This window comes from Panthera leo, chromosome D1 (genome assembly GCF_018350215.1).
Source record: "Panthera leo isolate Ple1 chromosome D1, P.leo_Ple1_pat1.1, whole genome shotgun sequence".
Lineage (NCBI taxonomy): Eukaryota > Metazoa > Chordata > Mammalia > Carnivora > Felidae > Panthera > Panthera leo.
The window spans coordinates 72,982,538-72,998,104 of record NC_056688.1 but is presented as its reverse complement, the minus strand read 5'-3'; the positions used below and the strand labels follow the sequence as shown (position 1 = coordinate 72,998,104).

At 43.2% G+C, this 15,567-nt stretch overlaps 1 protein-coding gene across 3 annotated transcripts in view; it reads left to right on the top strand.

Annotated features, from left to right (window-relative positions):
• Positions 1–15,567, top strand: part of PLEKHA7 (pleckstrin homology domain containing A7) — a 218,492-nt gene that overhangs the window by 149,138 nt on the left and 53,787 nt on the right. For all 3 annotated transcript variants that reach the window (XM_042905813.1, XM_042905812.1, XM_042905811.1), the window contains exon 9: positions 4,966–5,141. In XM_042905813.1, coding sequence (XP_042761747.1) covers positions 4,966–5,141 — 176 coding nt within the window. The remainder of the gene's footprint in view (positions 1–4,965; positions 5,142–15,567) is intronic.

Genomic DNA, 15,567 nt, shown 5'->3' with positions numbered 1-15,567 from the left:
CTTACACCTGTCTCTGATGTGAGTTCTTTCCATATCTGAAATTCTCTGACTGTTGCTAGGGCACCTTGCTTGAGATTGTTGAGAGTATCTGTAATGGTAGGCACCGCCAGAAAGGTTATATGGACCTTTCCTTGTCTTTCTTTTTCGACTGTGCCTGCAGCCTGGCAGCCCCTGTGCATTACCAGGAAGGCTGGTGCTAGATGGACACAGGCCTTTTATGCTCTGTTAGCTCACCTGGCGCTCCTCCCCAAACAGCTCCTATTGGATGTGCAGCCACCCTTCACCTCCTGGTCACCTCTGAGCAGGCTTGCCCCTCAGATCCAGGATCTGGAGCAAAAAACATCCCTGTGCGGCTAAGGGTCCAAGGATTTTCAATGGGGAGAAAAGCCGTTATTACTCCCTTTGAGCCATTCTTCCTCCCTCAAGACCAAGGTTTCCTGACCTGAGCTCTACAGACCCCCAAGGGTCAATGGATAAATCACATCTTTTTTTTAACCTACAATGTTTTCTTTGATTAAGAAAGCAGGCAACAACAGGTATCCATAGCAGCTGTGCCTTGGTCACCCTAGTAACCAGAGAGATCTTCATATCACATTACGACTGTTGTAAATATCTTGAAATAGCATTATGCTCATTGCCACTTTGAAATGACAATAATTATTACTACATTTCTTATATAATGAATTATTAAAGAAGCACCTATATCACTATACCACATTTAAGAAAATTTTGGTAACTGTATTTCAGTATAGCATATTTATTTTATTTGAATACTTAGAAACATTCTGAGAAGGGTTCTTAGGATTTATGAAACTGTCCAAAGGGTTCATGCCCCCCAAAAGATTAAGACCCCCACTTTAGATTCTGGCTAAAGGCCAGCCAAGATGTGGTTTTTCACTTACTTATATTCACCCAACTTTCACTGAACTCCACTGTTCTACCTGGTAGGATATAGATGCTAGGGATAGAACAATGAGAAGGACAAAGTCCTTGCCTTCATGGAGCTTATATTCTAATTGTTTTAAATGTTTATGTCTGAGAGAGAGAGAGAGAGAGAGAGAGAGAGAGAGAGACAGAGAGAGAGAGAGAGAGAGAATGAGCAGGGGAGGGGCAGAGAGGGAGGGAGACACAGAATCCAAAGCAGGCTCCAGGCTTTGTCTGAGCTGTCAGCCCAGAGCCTGACACGGGGCTCCAACTGGTGAACTGTGAGATCTTGACCTGAGGGCAGAGTTAGGGCAGAAAAGGGTCTTTCAAAGTTTCTAGAAAATTCATTCAGTCAGTCACCTTAGATTACTCAAGTGACTAGTCCTATAATAACATCAATTAACATCTTTTGAGCCTTAAAAATGGTAGGCTGTGCTGTAAGTTCCATATGTGCATTATCTCATCTAGTGCTCACACAGCCTTAAAAGGTAAGTACCATCATCACCCACCCATTTTAAAGATGAGGAAATGGAGGCCTGGAGAGATTGAGCAGCTTGCCCAAGGTTGCTCCGGGGTAAGAAGCCAGGCTCACCATGCACGTCAGGCTAACTCCAGGGCCTGAGCTCTTACCCAGTTCACTGTGCTGCTCATAGCCCAAAGGTTGGGCACCAGGAGTTCCTTCTTAATGTCAATAAATGTGCACCACAGTCTGCGTAAGTCAGAAACCTGACAGTCTTATCCTTGACAGTTGCGGTTCTCAGCTCTCCTGTCCAGTTCATCACCAGGTCCTGCCAATATTACCTGCTAGTTTTGTCCAGACACTGGGCGCTCCTCTCCTTCTCAGCCCCCCACCACCATCTCTCACCTATACTTCTGTAGTGGTGTCCTGCCCCCTATCCCCTCATCTGCCCCAGCTCAACTCTGACCTCTTCAGACTGCAGCCAGAGTGGTTTTTTCCAGACAAAAATCTGATCTTGCCACTCCCCAGCTCGAACTCTTTAATTGCTTCTCCTTGTTCTTGAAAATGAGACAAAACCCTAACGTGACCACGTGGCTCCGGTGACCTGACCCTGCCAGCTCCAGTGGCCTCATTTCATCCTGCTCTCTCCTTTTCTCTGTGTCAGGCATGCCGGCCTCATCCTTGAATATATCATACTCTTGTCTGTCTTGGGGTCCCACACATCCCACTGTGCTACTTTTACTAACATATCTGCTTACTATGTAGAAGGAAGCTTAAATGTCACTTCCATAGGTAATTCCTTCTCCAGGTCAGGCCAGGTTCCCCTGATGTCCTCTCTTATAGCATCCTGAACTTCTTGACGATGCTTATAACAATTGTAGTTTTTTGTCCGTAGTCTTTCTCTTCTTATGTGATTGTAAACTATCTTGACGTTGATTAAGGCTGTTGCTTCAATTTCTGGTACAGTACCTTTCACATAAATAATCAATGATAAATTATTGTTGAATGAATGAGTTAGAGAATGAGTCAGTTGATGGGCCCTGGCCTTTGGAGTGCTCCTACATTTCCTCACCTAGGCCTCTATGTTCTAAAGGCTGATGCTGGGGGCTTGGAGTGTGAGCATTCTAGCTTTTATCTCTAGTGCCGGATCAAGACCAAGGTCCTAAGGGCCAGGAGAACAGTCCTATCCCAGGGGGATTAAGTTTTTGAGGTAAAATCGTCCTTGCATACATCTCCATTTCCTTTAACTATAGCCTAAAGTTTTCCATTCGGTCATGCAAAGTTGCCTAATAGGACTGTTGTTTGGAAAGTGAAGAGCAGAGGGGAAGGGAACATCTTTGAGATAAGACTAGGAAGGGGTGAGGAGGCTTCTCATCATCTTGGTTTTGGCATCTTTCTCTGGCTCAGGGCACTTTGGACTTGGGTCACGTGGCCAACTCCCTGCACTTCTCACTTTTGCAGTAAATACATCATTTATGCCCAATCACAGGCAGAATGTGGCTAAGAACCTGTTGGTTAGAACCAAGGGCAGCTGGATACAGCACATATTGGCAGTTTGATTAGTGACTGAGGTTGTGATCATGTTAGCTCCTCTGTAATGCTGGATCTAACTCCCAAGGTCCATTTGTGAACACACACGCCAAGTCCCCCTGTTTGAAGGGTGTCCCGTGTTGATTTCCTAGACAAGGCTGGCTCCACAAACACTAGTATAGCAGGAACATGCTCTATCTATCATACCCTTGAGGGCTAGCTATGCTTGTGAGTGGCCTTGTGTCTGGTGGGGTGGGTGCCTGTCCCACCTGTGACTGGGCAGAAAGTCTGGGAGGAGGTATCAGAGATCTTATGGGGTCATTACATGGGAGAGCTTTTCCAAGAATTTCTGCTGATTGACAGACACAACAAGTTCCTTCTCATTCTGTTCTCACTGCCACGTGTCCACCTGCTAAAACAGGAGGAATCTGGGACAGTGGATAATCCCTTAAACATGCAAGGAAGGAAATCAGGTTTGCTTTGGTCACTGTAGGGACCCTTACCTGCAGGCTAAGTTTGCCTGTACTCTCTTGGAACTAGCTGGATAGATTCAAGTATGTCAATATTAGTAGCAGATCCATAATTAATATACATTTTGGACCTAGATGTTAGGGTGGGTCACAGAAGCAAATGTCAACAGTTTATCAGAGAGTTTTCATCTGTGACCATTAGTGGTTCTAGAAGCATGTCATTTTTCAGCTCCTAATTGGTTCTTTCATTTTGTTTTCTCTGGCTTATCCTTTCATGGGGTCTGCCTTTCTTTCTGGATCCACATTTTTGGACCAGTGATCTGTGTAATCATGCTAATATCTGGGCAGGACCTAGGAGCATTATATAGAGAAGCTTGGGCTTGGAGTCAGAGAGACTTATGTACAAATCCTGGTTCCAACTCTTCGTTTATTCCACAAACAATTATTAAGTACCTACTAGGTGCCAGGCACTGTTCCTGGGGATACCGTAGTAACAGACAAAGTCCTTGCTGTAATGGAGTTTATATTCTGGAGGGAAGAGACAGATGATAAGCAAACTAGTGTATAAAATAAATGATGCCAGGTAATATTAAATACTCTGAGGAATCCATTACTGGGCATGGAGATCTGGGAAAGTTACTTAACATCTCAGACCCTCATCTGCCACATTTGTAAAATACAAATTCTGTCACTACCTCTCAGAGCTATTGGAATTAAAATGAGATTAAAGTCCTGGAAGTAACCAGGAGACACATAACAGGCACTGATCAGATTTGCTGATCTTCCTCTATTTTTTTTTTTTTTTTGGTCTTCCTTTTTATACCATCTTCCTATGTAGATTTGATGAGGTTTTTCATTACAACTTTAAGACAGGCCCCTACTTATCAGAACACAGTGGGGAGAAACTGGTGTTTCCTCTTGTTTGTACCTATCCTGGTTACTTTTCAGTGATCATTTCCATTACCTCTTCACGGACTCTTTGCAAGGATACATGTGAAAGCACTTTGAGGCTTCCTAGCACATACTAGGTGTGCAAGGATTTTCAGTCAAATGTTAGCTCTGTCAAACTTTGTAGTGCCTCTTTGGAGAGCCAGAAGAGCAGCAGCGTTGATGGGCACTCATCACATGTCATGCCCGAGTGGTGAGGCACAGTGACTATCTGCACCAAGCCACTTGCTGTTATTGCTAATTTTTGGCTCAATTCCAGTAATTGCGTGCTTCAGAAGAGCCAAGACAAGGATTCCAGAGAGTCTGCTTCTACAGAATGAGGGTTTTGAAAAACTCTTTCTCACACAAGCCTTGACTGTGTGGCCCTCCCTAAGCAGGAGTAAGATAAGTAGGAATAGGTGCAGCTGCCTGGCTTTGACCATGGGGACTAGACACAGCTATCACTGGGTCTGACTGTACCAGGAAAGGGGAATCCAGCTGTGATGTTTTCTAGGTGTGGGAACAAGCTGGGTGGTACTTGGGCTTTTAATATGGAAGAGGGAAGAACATGGCCAGAGTGTCTTCTTGTTTTTGCTCCCAGAAGTGAAATGTGCACGGACCTCTCTGACCTTTGTTTCTGCCTCATGTTTACAGGCTGTGCACACGGGGATGCGAGCACTCATCTATAATAGCTCCACAGGGGGTTCTCAGGCCGAGCAGTCAGGCATGAGGACCTACTACTTCAGTGCCGACACCCAGGAGGACATGAATGCTTGGGTCCGGGCCATGAACCAGGCCGCACAGGTGCTGTCTCGATCATCACTAAAGAGGTCAGTCCCAATGGAGGGTCCCTGTCAGAGCACTTCTCACACTAGGATGGGGATCCAGATAAGAACTCTTAGGTGCCCCAAATTCCACCATTCATTCACTTGTATTAAGCCCTGCCCTTTCTTTGAAGTCCTATTTAACAACGAATTCTGTTGGAAAGATAATGCATACATGGTAAGGTCCCACAGAAGTTATCTGGACCTCTCTTTGTTGAGCAGAGAAATGCCAAGGCCTGGGGGCGGGAAGTGACTGCTTGGGATATGGAGCCCTTGAACCTGGTGTGTGTGTATTTCTCATTTTTCCTTCTCTGATGTGTGGTGAGATGGACAGCCTTGGGGCACCAGATTGGGAAAGGGAGAGACAGACAAGAAAGACCTTACAAACTGAAAATGTGCCAAAGAGTGACCACCATGTTGCTGAGGCTAGCTGGGCAGCTATTGTCCAGTCACCCCTTTCCTCAAGTGGACAAACCAAGGGTACAATCAGGGATCTTGAAATTCCTGAGTCTTTTGGCTGTGGGTGATTCCTCGAGAGAAAGCACAGGAGGACTATGAGTGGAGTCAGGGGCTCAAAGAAATAAGGTAACCCTAGAAAAGTCAGGATGTGCCTTTAGCGAGTCCTCATCTGACATGGGCCCATTTTTTTTCTTTTTTTCTTTTTTAATGTTTGTTTATTTTTGAGAAAGAATATGAGCGGTGGAAGGGCAGAGAGAGGGAATGAAAGGGTCTGAAACGGGCTCCATGCTGACAGCACAGATCCCGATGTGGGGCTCAAACTCACAAACTGCAAGATCATGACCTCAGCTGAAATTGGATGCTTAGCCGACTGAGCCACTCATGTGCCCCCCATTTTCCACTATCTGAACACGTTGCTGTGTTCAGAGGCCTCTTTGAGTATGGTCTGTCAGTGAGGCCTCAAAATAAAAGGTTATTCTCCGGCAACCTAAAGGTGGGATTTTTTTAGTGACTGTAAATGGATTTCACATGGCGTGTTATAGCTTGTCAACCTTTTCCAACTCACGTGTATGTGACTTTTGGTATTAGTGGTACTTCCTAGCTTCATGCCGTCTTTCTTGAAGCAAACAGAGGGTGTAGTGTGACCTCCTTCAAGGGGCCAGCCTGGGGTCTGGCCCTACTCTTGAAGCTTCCATAATACCTCAGTCAAGCATTTCCCACGCTGTTTTTTTTTTTTTTTTTTCCCACCTTCTGTATACTTCTCAGCATCCTGGACTTCAGGGAGGGATTGTCTTTGTATCTTCTGCACACTTGACACAGAGTAAGCCGTTAAATGTCTGTTGAGTGAATAAGCGAGTGAAAGAATGAATGAATGTGTTAGATAGGACAGGATGAATGACTATGCTGGAAGTTCCCACATAGACCCTGAATCAGTAACTGCAGGTGTTCAGTCAAATCTGACTCTACCTCCTAACATTGTCATGCAGCCTGCATTTGTCTATTGTGTCCATGATGATGATGTGAAAGCATCTGCCATTAGCCTGTGGGCACTCTGTTTACAGTGACATCGGTATTTCTTTTTAGTTTTTTCCAGTTTTTTTTTTCTTAAGTTTCATTTATTTATTTTGAGATAGAGACAGAGTGAGTAGGGGACGGGCAGAGAGGGAGGGAGACACAGAATCCTAAGTAGGTTCTGCACTGTCAGCATGAAGCCCAGTGCGGGGCTTGAACTCAAGAACTGTGAGATCATGACCTGAGCTGAAACCAGGAGTCAGATGCTTAACCAACTGAGCCACCCAGGTGCCCCAACATTGGTGTTTCTTTGATACGTCTTATTCCTAGTGCACATGCTGGTTCCTAATGCTGTTTCTTAGTTTTTGTTTTTCATCCTTAAAAAAACCATATATGTATGTATGTATATACATATACATATATGTATGTATATACACACATTTTAAATAAAATTATACAATAAATGATATTTTTATTATAAAAAATGCAAAGAGTAAAGACAAAATATCCTTAATTACCTTCCTAGGGTAATCTCTGTTATCAGGTTAATGGGCATCCTTTTTAACTTCACTTAAATTCATTTATATACATATGTGCACTTAAAGAAATATGTGTTTCTTTTGTGTTTTTTTAAAGCACGAATGATATCTTGAAAATCTATATCAGTGTATGTGGATCAGCTTTACTTTGGACTGTTGTATATGGTGTTTTATAAGACCATAATGCTCCAAACCGTAATGGTTTATTTTTTCTCATCTTTTACTATTATAAATAGGCCTGCAATGGAAAACCTTCTACAAGCGTCTGCATGTGTGAGTCTTTCAAGTTGCTGGGTCAAAATACAATGTATTTTTAATTTTAATTGGTACACCAAGATGCAGTTTAAAGAAAGCTGTATAGTCCACTACCCACATCTTTGCCAGTAGATATTATTAAGATTTAAAATATTTTGCTGAGCTGCTGTGTAGTTAAATAGTATTTCAGTGTATGTCTCCACGATGCTGGGGATCTTTTCTGTTTTTTGGCTACTTGTATTTCTCCTCCACTGAACTGCCTCTACCTTTCCTCTGCCCATTTTTCTGCTGAGTTGTTTGCCTTCTCTCGGTGCTTCCTTCCCTGTGTGCTGTGAGATATCCTCAGGTTAGGATGTGGCTTGGTCCCTTGCAGAGGTTGCTTGCAGGCTGTCCAGTCTTGTGGTTAACGGAACAGGATGCTGTTTGCCAGTCTTTAATATTCTGGCCTTTTTCCTGTTCTCTTTGATTTCTCAGACATCACCTGAGAGATTTCCTGAGCCTGTTTCTGAGTTCCCTGAGGCCCTGGGGTCCTGATGGCTGGGTCTTTCCCATCTTCTTCTCCATCTTGGACTTTTAGTCTCTTTTAACTAAGGTTGTTTTCTTTTTCATGAAGAAGATCATTCTTCTTGATGAAGTTATGGAACTCAATCTAGAAGTTAAAGAATTTGCCTTTATTTATACTACATCATCTGCCCCAGGCAGAGATACTTACATCTAATCATATTCTTTTAAAGCCCTCCCCTTCTTCATTTTAATTCTTTTTTTTTTTTTTTTTTTTTGGTATGATCCCATTTATTTATTTATTTATTTATTTATAAAATTTACATCCAAGTTAGCATATAGTCCAATAATGATTTCAGGAGTAGAATCCAGTGATTCATCCCCTACATATAACACCCAGTGCTCATCCCAACAAGTGTCCTTAATGCCCCTTGCCCTTTAGCCATCCCCCCACCCACAATCCCTGCAGCAACCCTCAGTTTGTTCTCTGTATTTAAGAGTCTCTTATGTTTTGTCCCCCTTCCTGTTTTTATATTATTTTTGCTTCCCTTCCTTTATGTTCATCTGTTTTGTATCTTAAATTCCACATATGAGTGAAGTCATATATTTGTCTTTCTCTAATTTCACTTAGCATAGCACACTCTAGTTCCATCCATGTTGTTGCAAATGGCAAGCTTTCATTCTTTTTGATTGCTGAGTAATACTCCATTGCATATATAAACCACATCTTTATCCATTCATCTGTTGATGGACATTTGGGCTCTTTCCATACTTTGGCTATTGTCGGTAGTGTTGCTATAAACATTGGGGTGCATGGGCCCCTTCAAAACAGCACACCTGTATCCTTTGGATAAGGTAGTAGTCCTTATCCTTTGGATAACCTAGTAGTCCTAGGTATCCTTTGGATACCTAGTAGTCCAATTGCTGGGTTGAGGGTAATTATACTTTTAATATTTTGAGGAACCTCCATACTGTTTTCCAGAGTGAATGCACCAAGTTGCATTCCCACTGGCATGCAAAAGTGTTCCTCTTTCTCTGCATCCTTGCCAACATCTGTCATTGCCTGAGTTGTCAATTTTAGCCATTCTCTGGTGTTAGGTGGTATTACATTGTAGTTTTGATTTGTATTTCCCTGATGATGAGTGATGTTGAGCATCTTCTTATGTGTCTGTTAACCATCTAGATGTCTTCTTTGGAAAAGTGTCTATTCATGTCTTCTGCCCATTTCTTCACTGGATTATTTGTTTTTTGGGTGCTGAGTTTGATAAGTTCTTTATAGATTTTGGATACTAACCCTTTATTGATATGTTGTTTGTAAATATCTTCTCCCATTCTGTTGGTTGCCTTTGAGTTTTGCTGATTGTTTCCTTTGCCGTGCAGAAGCTTTTTATCTTGATGAGGTCCCAATAGTTCATTTTTGCTTTTGTTTCCCTTACCTCTGGAGACATGTTGAGTAAGAAGTTGCTGCGGCCGAGGTCAAAGAGGTTGTTGCCTGATTTTTCCTCTAGGATTTTGATAGCTTCCTGTCTTATGTTTAGGTCTTTAATACCTTTTGAGTTTGTTTTTGTGTATGGTGTAAGAAAGTGGTCCAGGTTAATTTTTCTACATGTCGCTGTCCAGTTTTCCCAGCACCACTTGCTGAAGGGACTCTGTTCCATTGGATATTCTTCCCTGCTTTGTCAAAGATTAGTTGGCTATACATTTGTGGGTCCATTTCTGGGTTCTCTATTCTGTTCCATTGATCTAAGTGTCTTTTTTGGTGACAGTACCATATTGTGTTGATGATTATAGCTTTGTAATATGTCTTTAAGTCCAGAATTGTGATTGCAGGAGAGAGAGAATCTTGAGCAGGGTTCACGCCCACCACAGAGCCTGATGTGCAGCTTGATCTTATAACTGTGAGATCATGACCTGACTCGAAATCAAGAGTTAGACACTTAAATGACTGAGCCACCCAAGTGCCCCTCATTTTAATTTTAAGAAAAAGAAAAAGTTTGTTTTTGTTTTGCTTTAAATAAACCATCTTCAGCTCCTTCCAGACTCTGCCCTTTTTGCCATCATTCCTGTGGGCCCATTCCACTATAGATCTGTGCTTGATTTTTGTGCGCCAGCTTCCATTTCTTGTGCATGTCCTTTTATAACTTGAGCTCTGAGAGATGCCTGTGTTGTTATACTGGCTTCTTTATTATTAAAAAAAAATTTTTTTTAATGTTTATTTTTGAGGGGGGTGAGGGGCATAAAGAGAACAGGCTCCAGGCTCTTAGCTGTTAGCACAGAGCTTGATGGCAGGAGTCGAACGCACGAACCGTGTGATCATGACCTAAGCTAAAGTCAAACGTTTAGCTGACTGAGCCACCCAGGCGCCCCTGTACTGGCTTCTTTAGACCAGCAATGGCAAATGAATTCTTTCTTGTGTTCCATCTTTGTTCAGTTCATCATGACTGATGAGGGCACTGGGTCAAAGATAACCTGAGAATGAAACCAGGTTTAACAGGAAGAAGTGTTGTGATTGAAAAGTGATGTCCTGCTTGAACCATTCAGGATTAATTTGCTACCTGAGATTTGGCCTTTTTTTTTTTTTTTTTTAACTTTTTCCTACCTAAAGATTTTATAATTAACTATCAGATTCTGGTTTGTGAGGGGCTCCATCCTTTATCTGTTGGGCTGCCTTCCTTCCCTTTTAGGGTCTCAGGTCATTGTATTGTCCCTAGTTTTTCTCTGAACTTGTAACATTTTTCTTATTCTCTTAATAAACTCTTAAAATCCCATAATCATGTTTGCCTAAGTTTCCTTCCTTAAAAAACAAAACAAGCCAAAAAATTTGTCCTACCTTCTGAGTCAGAATAAAGGCAGAATAATATTTCCTCTTAACTTTCTGAGAGATTATCAGCTAAGCAAATCCAGACTCACTAAATGTTCTTTCCCCAGAATAAGATGTTCAGACATTTGGTTAGTTAGAATTATTCATTAGGCAGTACTTAATCTTCCCTTTCCTTCAGTTTTGTGATCTGCACTGGAAAATCTCCATCTGTGTTAAGTGAGGGGCCCCGGTGGTTGTGTAACGGTCTTGGTCTCTCCCCAACTTGATTCTCATCAGATGCTTCTGTCATTATCCATATAGGCAGATGCTTACATATGTGGTATAGTAGGACTCCTGATTGCAGGCAGCAGAAAATGCAGACAAATTTACCTTAGAAAGGGAGGAATTCGTTGGTTGCTTCACTGAAAAGTTCAGGATAGATCTAGCTTTAGAAATGCTGGGTTCAAGGCTCAGACAGTATCATTACAAGTCATTCTCTCAGGCTCTGAGGTCTGGCCACCCTTGGGTTGGATTCATTCTTCAGCTCCATGTGGAGGTTCCTGGCAGATCTAAGAAAGATCTGGTGGCAAAATAGCTGCAGTAGCCCTGGACTCCTGTCGTCTGGCTGAAGAAAGTCCAGCAGGAAAGAGCCAGAGTCTTGTCCAGAAACTCTTGTCCAGAGAGAGGCATTCTGATTAGACAGGCTTAGATAATATTTGAACCTTAAATCATGTACTGTGGACGGGGAATATACATGCTGATTGGCACCGATCCAGGATACATTCTTCACTTCTGAGAACCAGGCCACAGGGACTGCGGGCAAGGTAGGGGTGGATGCCCAAGAAATGTTAGGGCTGTGGGCAGAGGAAGGAGAAATGACCCATTGGAATGGGATAAAGGGGGTGCAAGCAACTAATGTCCAGGCCAGCTGATTGATTCACCCCCTTACTTCCTACTGTATTGGTTTCTTTTACCTTATGTTCTCCTCCCAGAGCTTAGTGTCTGAAGTCAGATAGACATGGGTTCAAATCCCATCTCTACCACTTTCTAGCTGTGTCACTTGTACAGATTGAGAATCCTTTTTAAACTTTTTCTTAACATTTATTTTTGAGAGACAGAGCACAAGTGGGGGAGGGATAGAGAGAGAGATAGATAGAATCTAAAACAGGCTCTGAGCTGTCAGCACAGAGTTTGATGTGGGGCTCGAACCCACAGAACATGAGATTATGACCTCAGCTGAAGTCAGACACTTAATTGACTGAGCCACCCAGGTGCCCTGGGAATGCTTTTTAAACCTCAGTTCAGTGGGTGGTGGGTATTGAGGAGGGCACCTTTTGGGATGAGCACTGGGTATTGTATGGAAACCAATTTGACAATAAATTTCATATGTTGAAAAAAAAAATAAACCTCAGTTCATAGGGCTATTACAAGTGTTAAGTTAAATAAATGAATGTATAACGTGCTTACTTAATAGGATGCCTAAGATACTTTGTATTGGGTATGCTGCCTTCCATAGGGTTTGGTTTGACAATGTCATTGGCCCTTTTTTCTTTACAACCACCCAGTTTCATCGACCATCCCCTGGATCACATTGATGATGAGTCTTCTGTGAGCAAAATGCACTCTTCCTTGTCAGGATGTGCTCATCCCCTAGCAGGGTCATGGTGGTTCTGCTCTGCTCAGGCTCCTGCAGCACCATCCCTCCACCTGCCTCTCACCTCCTTCCCCCTCCAGCCTCTTCCTACATCATTACTCTGACCCAGGAGCAGAGTTGAGCACCCTCGCTTCAACTCCTTTCTTTATCCTTTTGTTTCCTACACAGGCTTCAGAGATCTTTGATAGAAATTCATTCATGTATGCTTTTTTTTTTTTTTTTTTAACGTTTATTCATTTTTTGAGAGACAGAGCGTGAATGGGGGAGGGGCAGAGAGAGAGGGAGGTGTAGAATCCAAAGTAAGCTTCAGGCTCAACTGACAGCACAGAGCCTGACGCGGGGCTCAAACTCACAAACCATGATATCATGACCTGAGCCGAAGTTGGACACTTAACCGACTGAGCCACCCAGGCGCCCAATCATTCATGTGTTCTTAAGATCCCAACCCATATGAGAGTGCACCAAGCAGTGCTGCCCAATCCTGCTCTCTATCTCCTTCTGTTCATAATTTCTACCCTCCATTTCCATGTTCTCCCACTTGCCAGACTTTGGACTGGTTTTTGATTCCCTACAGCCTCCTTGAAATCTGTCTTCCCAACTCTGCCATTGGACTGCTTTTTGTCTGTTGTCTAAGAATGTCTTTTCCTCTCCAATAAGCTAAAACACTAAGCAAGCAAGAGGTCAGCTTGCTTTCACAGCTCACAAAACTGACAAGCAGCTCAAATAGGAGGGCCTATCAGAAGACAACTTATCTCTTTTCTCAGTTTCCAAATTTCTCTGGTCTCTGTGTAACTGGTAATCCTGTCTTTGGACTGTAGGAACTTATTGTCTAATCACCTTTGGAGTAAAAACCATTTTCCTTAGGGCATTTGAGCACTGTATGGGTCTAGTCCCTATTATACCTTTGGGCTCATGTCTCACCATTCCCCATTCTCTATGCCCCAGCCATACTGAACTTCTTCAACTGGGTGCATTTGTACTCATGCATTCATCTATTTAGTCTTTTATTCTACAAGTATTTATTGAGGGCATACTGTGCAGCAGATACTGTTAAAGATGCTGTGTTCAAAGAAAGAGGCAAAGTCCCATGCATTCTTGGGTAGGAGAGGTGGACATAGACCATAAACAGGTAAACAACAAGACAATTTTCTATCATGATCTATGCATGAAGGCAGTAAAATAGGGTGATGGGATGGGAGGGGAGAGGGGGCAGAGAGTAGCCACTTTTGTTTGGATGGTCAGGGAAGGCCTCTGTGGGAAGTATATGGAAGTGAGGCCTGACTGATATATGAAGGTTAAGGATGCAAAACTGAGGTGGAGTGCTTCAAACAGAAGGAATGGGCCCTTACAAACACCTTGTGGCAAGAAGGAGCTTGGTTTGTTGGGGAAACAGAAAGCTAGGGAGTGTGGCTGAATCTAAGGGAGCGAGGGGGAGAGTAGACTGTGATGGGATCCAGGTGAGAGATGGAGGTCCATCTCATGAGGCACCAGGATCCATCTGGGCCTTGCTCATCTGCCTCTCCAGTCCTCACCCTTACTGGGAGAACTTCAGCACATACTTCAAGCCTTAGCCTAAATATTCCTTGACCCTTCAGTGTGTTATATACCCCAGTTTGTAGAACTGTGTCATTCCTTTTGCGTAGGACTTTCATGTTCAAGCTATGTTGGCATGCTTTTTCTTTTTTTAAATGTTTTATTTATTTTTGAGACAGAGACAGAGCATGAGCAGGGGAGGGGCAGAGAGAGAAGGAAACACAGAATCTGAAGCAGGCTTCAGGCTCTGAGCTGTCAGCACAGAGCCCGACGCGGGGCTTGAACTCACAAACTGCAAGATCAAGGCATGCTTTTTCATTGTCACCCCTACTAGTCTGTAAGCTTCTTGAAAATGGAACATAGTAAGCAGTTCGTTAATGAATGGGTGCATGGATGTTTAGCTGGCTGGGCAGGTGGGTGGAAGGATGGATGGATGAACAAAACAGTTACAAAAACTCTACCTGTAAATTGTTCAAATAAAGATTTGGGATGTCAGGGGGGAGTCGGACAACTGTTGTGGGATTGGTGTGTGGGGAACCAGCCCGCTCAGAAATAGCCCATACATTGCTGGCTGTTTGTAGTCTCTTCAGAGAACTAAATATTTGGCTTTCCAAATGCTGATCACTTTGAGTAAAGTGTAGCAGGAACACCTAAGATTGGACAAGCCCCTTGGATCCTGAGCAGAAGTAATTTGTGGAGACGTTTTCAGGCAGGTGCAGGGCTTTGGGGTCAGATCAGATGGGATTTGAATCCTGTATATGTCACTGGTTGCATGATTCAAGGCAAGTTGGTTAACCTCTTTCAGCTTCACTTTTATTACCTGTAATGAGAGAATAATAATATCCCTAGCCTTGGAGGATTTTACAATGAGAAGAAGAGGTAATCTATTTAATTTGCTTAGCTCAGGGGTTTGCATTTAGTTAGTGCTCAGTGATCACTGTTGCTGCCATCGTTCCTATTCTTCAGTAGAGAAACTTATTGTAGGTAATCTGGTACTTACTGACTGCCCTCAGCCTCTCTGGGCTTGACAGTACTGGCCTTGCAGGATTGTTGTAGGGATGACAGATGGTCTAATCTCTAATTCCTGGCACATATGAGGACCATACCAGCATATGGTAATAATAACCAAGCATTAGCCACAAAAAAATGAATGACCCAAAACTGTAGCTGCCATAGGGAGATGGAAGGTGAGTGAACTTGGCCAGAACTCCAGACTGGGTTGGGTTGAACTGTGATGGTTGAGCATGACTTACTCAGTAGAAAGAAGAAGGAAGGATTCTCTAGGCAGAAATGAACAAAGTGAGGGGACCCAGAGTAACCAGACTTCCTTTGTCTGGTTTGTCAATCCTTAAAACCTCACAAGGGACTTTGCCAGTAGCCACCTCTTTGAGGCAAGAGGCATCCCAGCTTGGCAGTCTGGTGTTGCCTTTTTTTTTCTTTAGCTTTGCTCTTCTTTAGGGTGGGACAGTGTGGAGAATTGGAGAGTGTGTCTTCAGAGCTGTCAGGCCCTCTATTGTTAATTTAGAGCAGAGCCTGAGAGGGAGCCAGATATCTGCCCCACCCTGCCCTCCCAGGGGGACTGCCCTAGTTAACTCTGGGGGAAAGAAGAAACAGACTCCTGTCTGCCATTTCTCTGCAGCCATTTCCTTCCTCAAATGTTAGGAATTTAAGTGAGCAAGC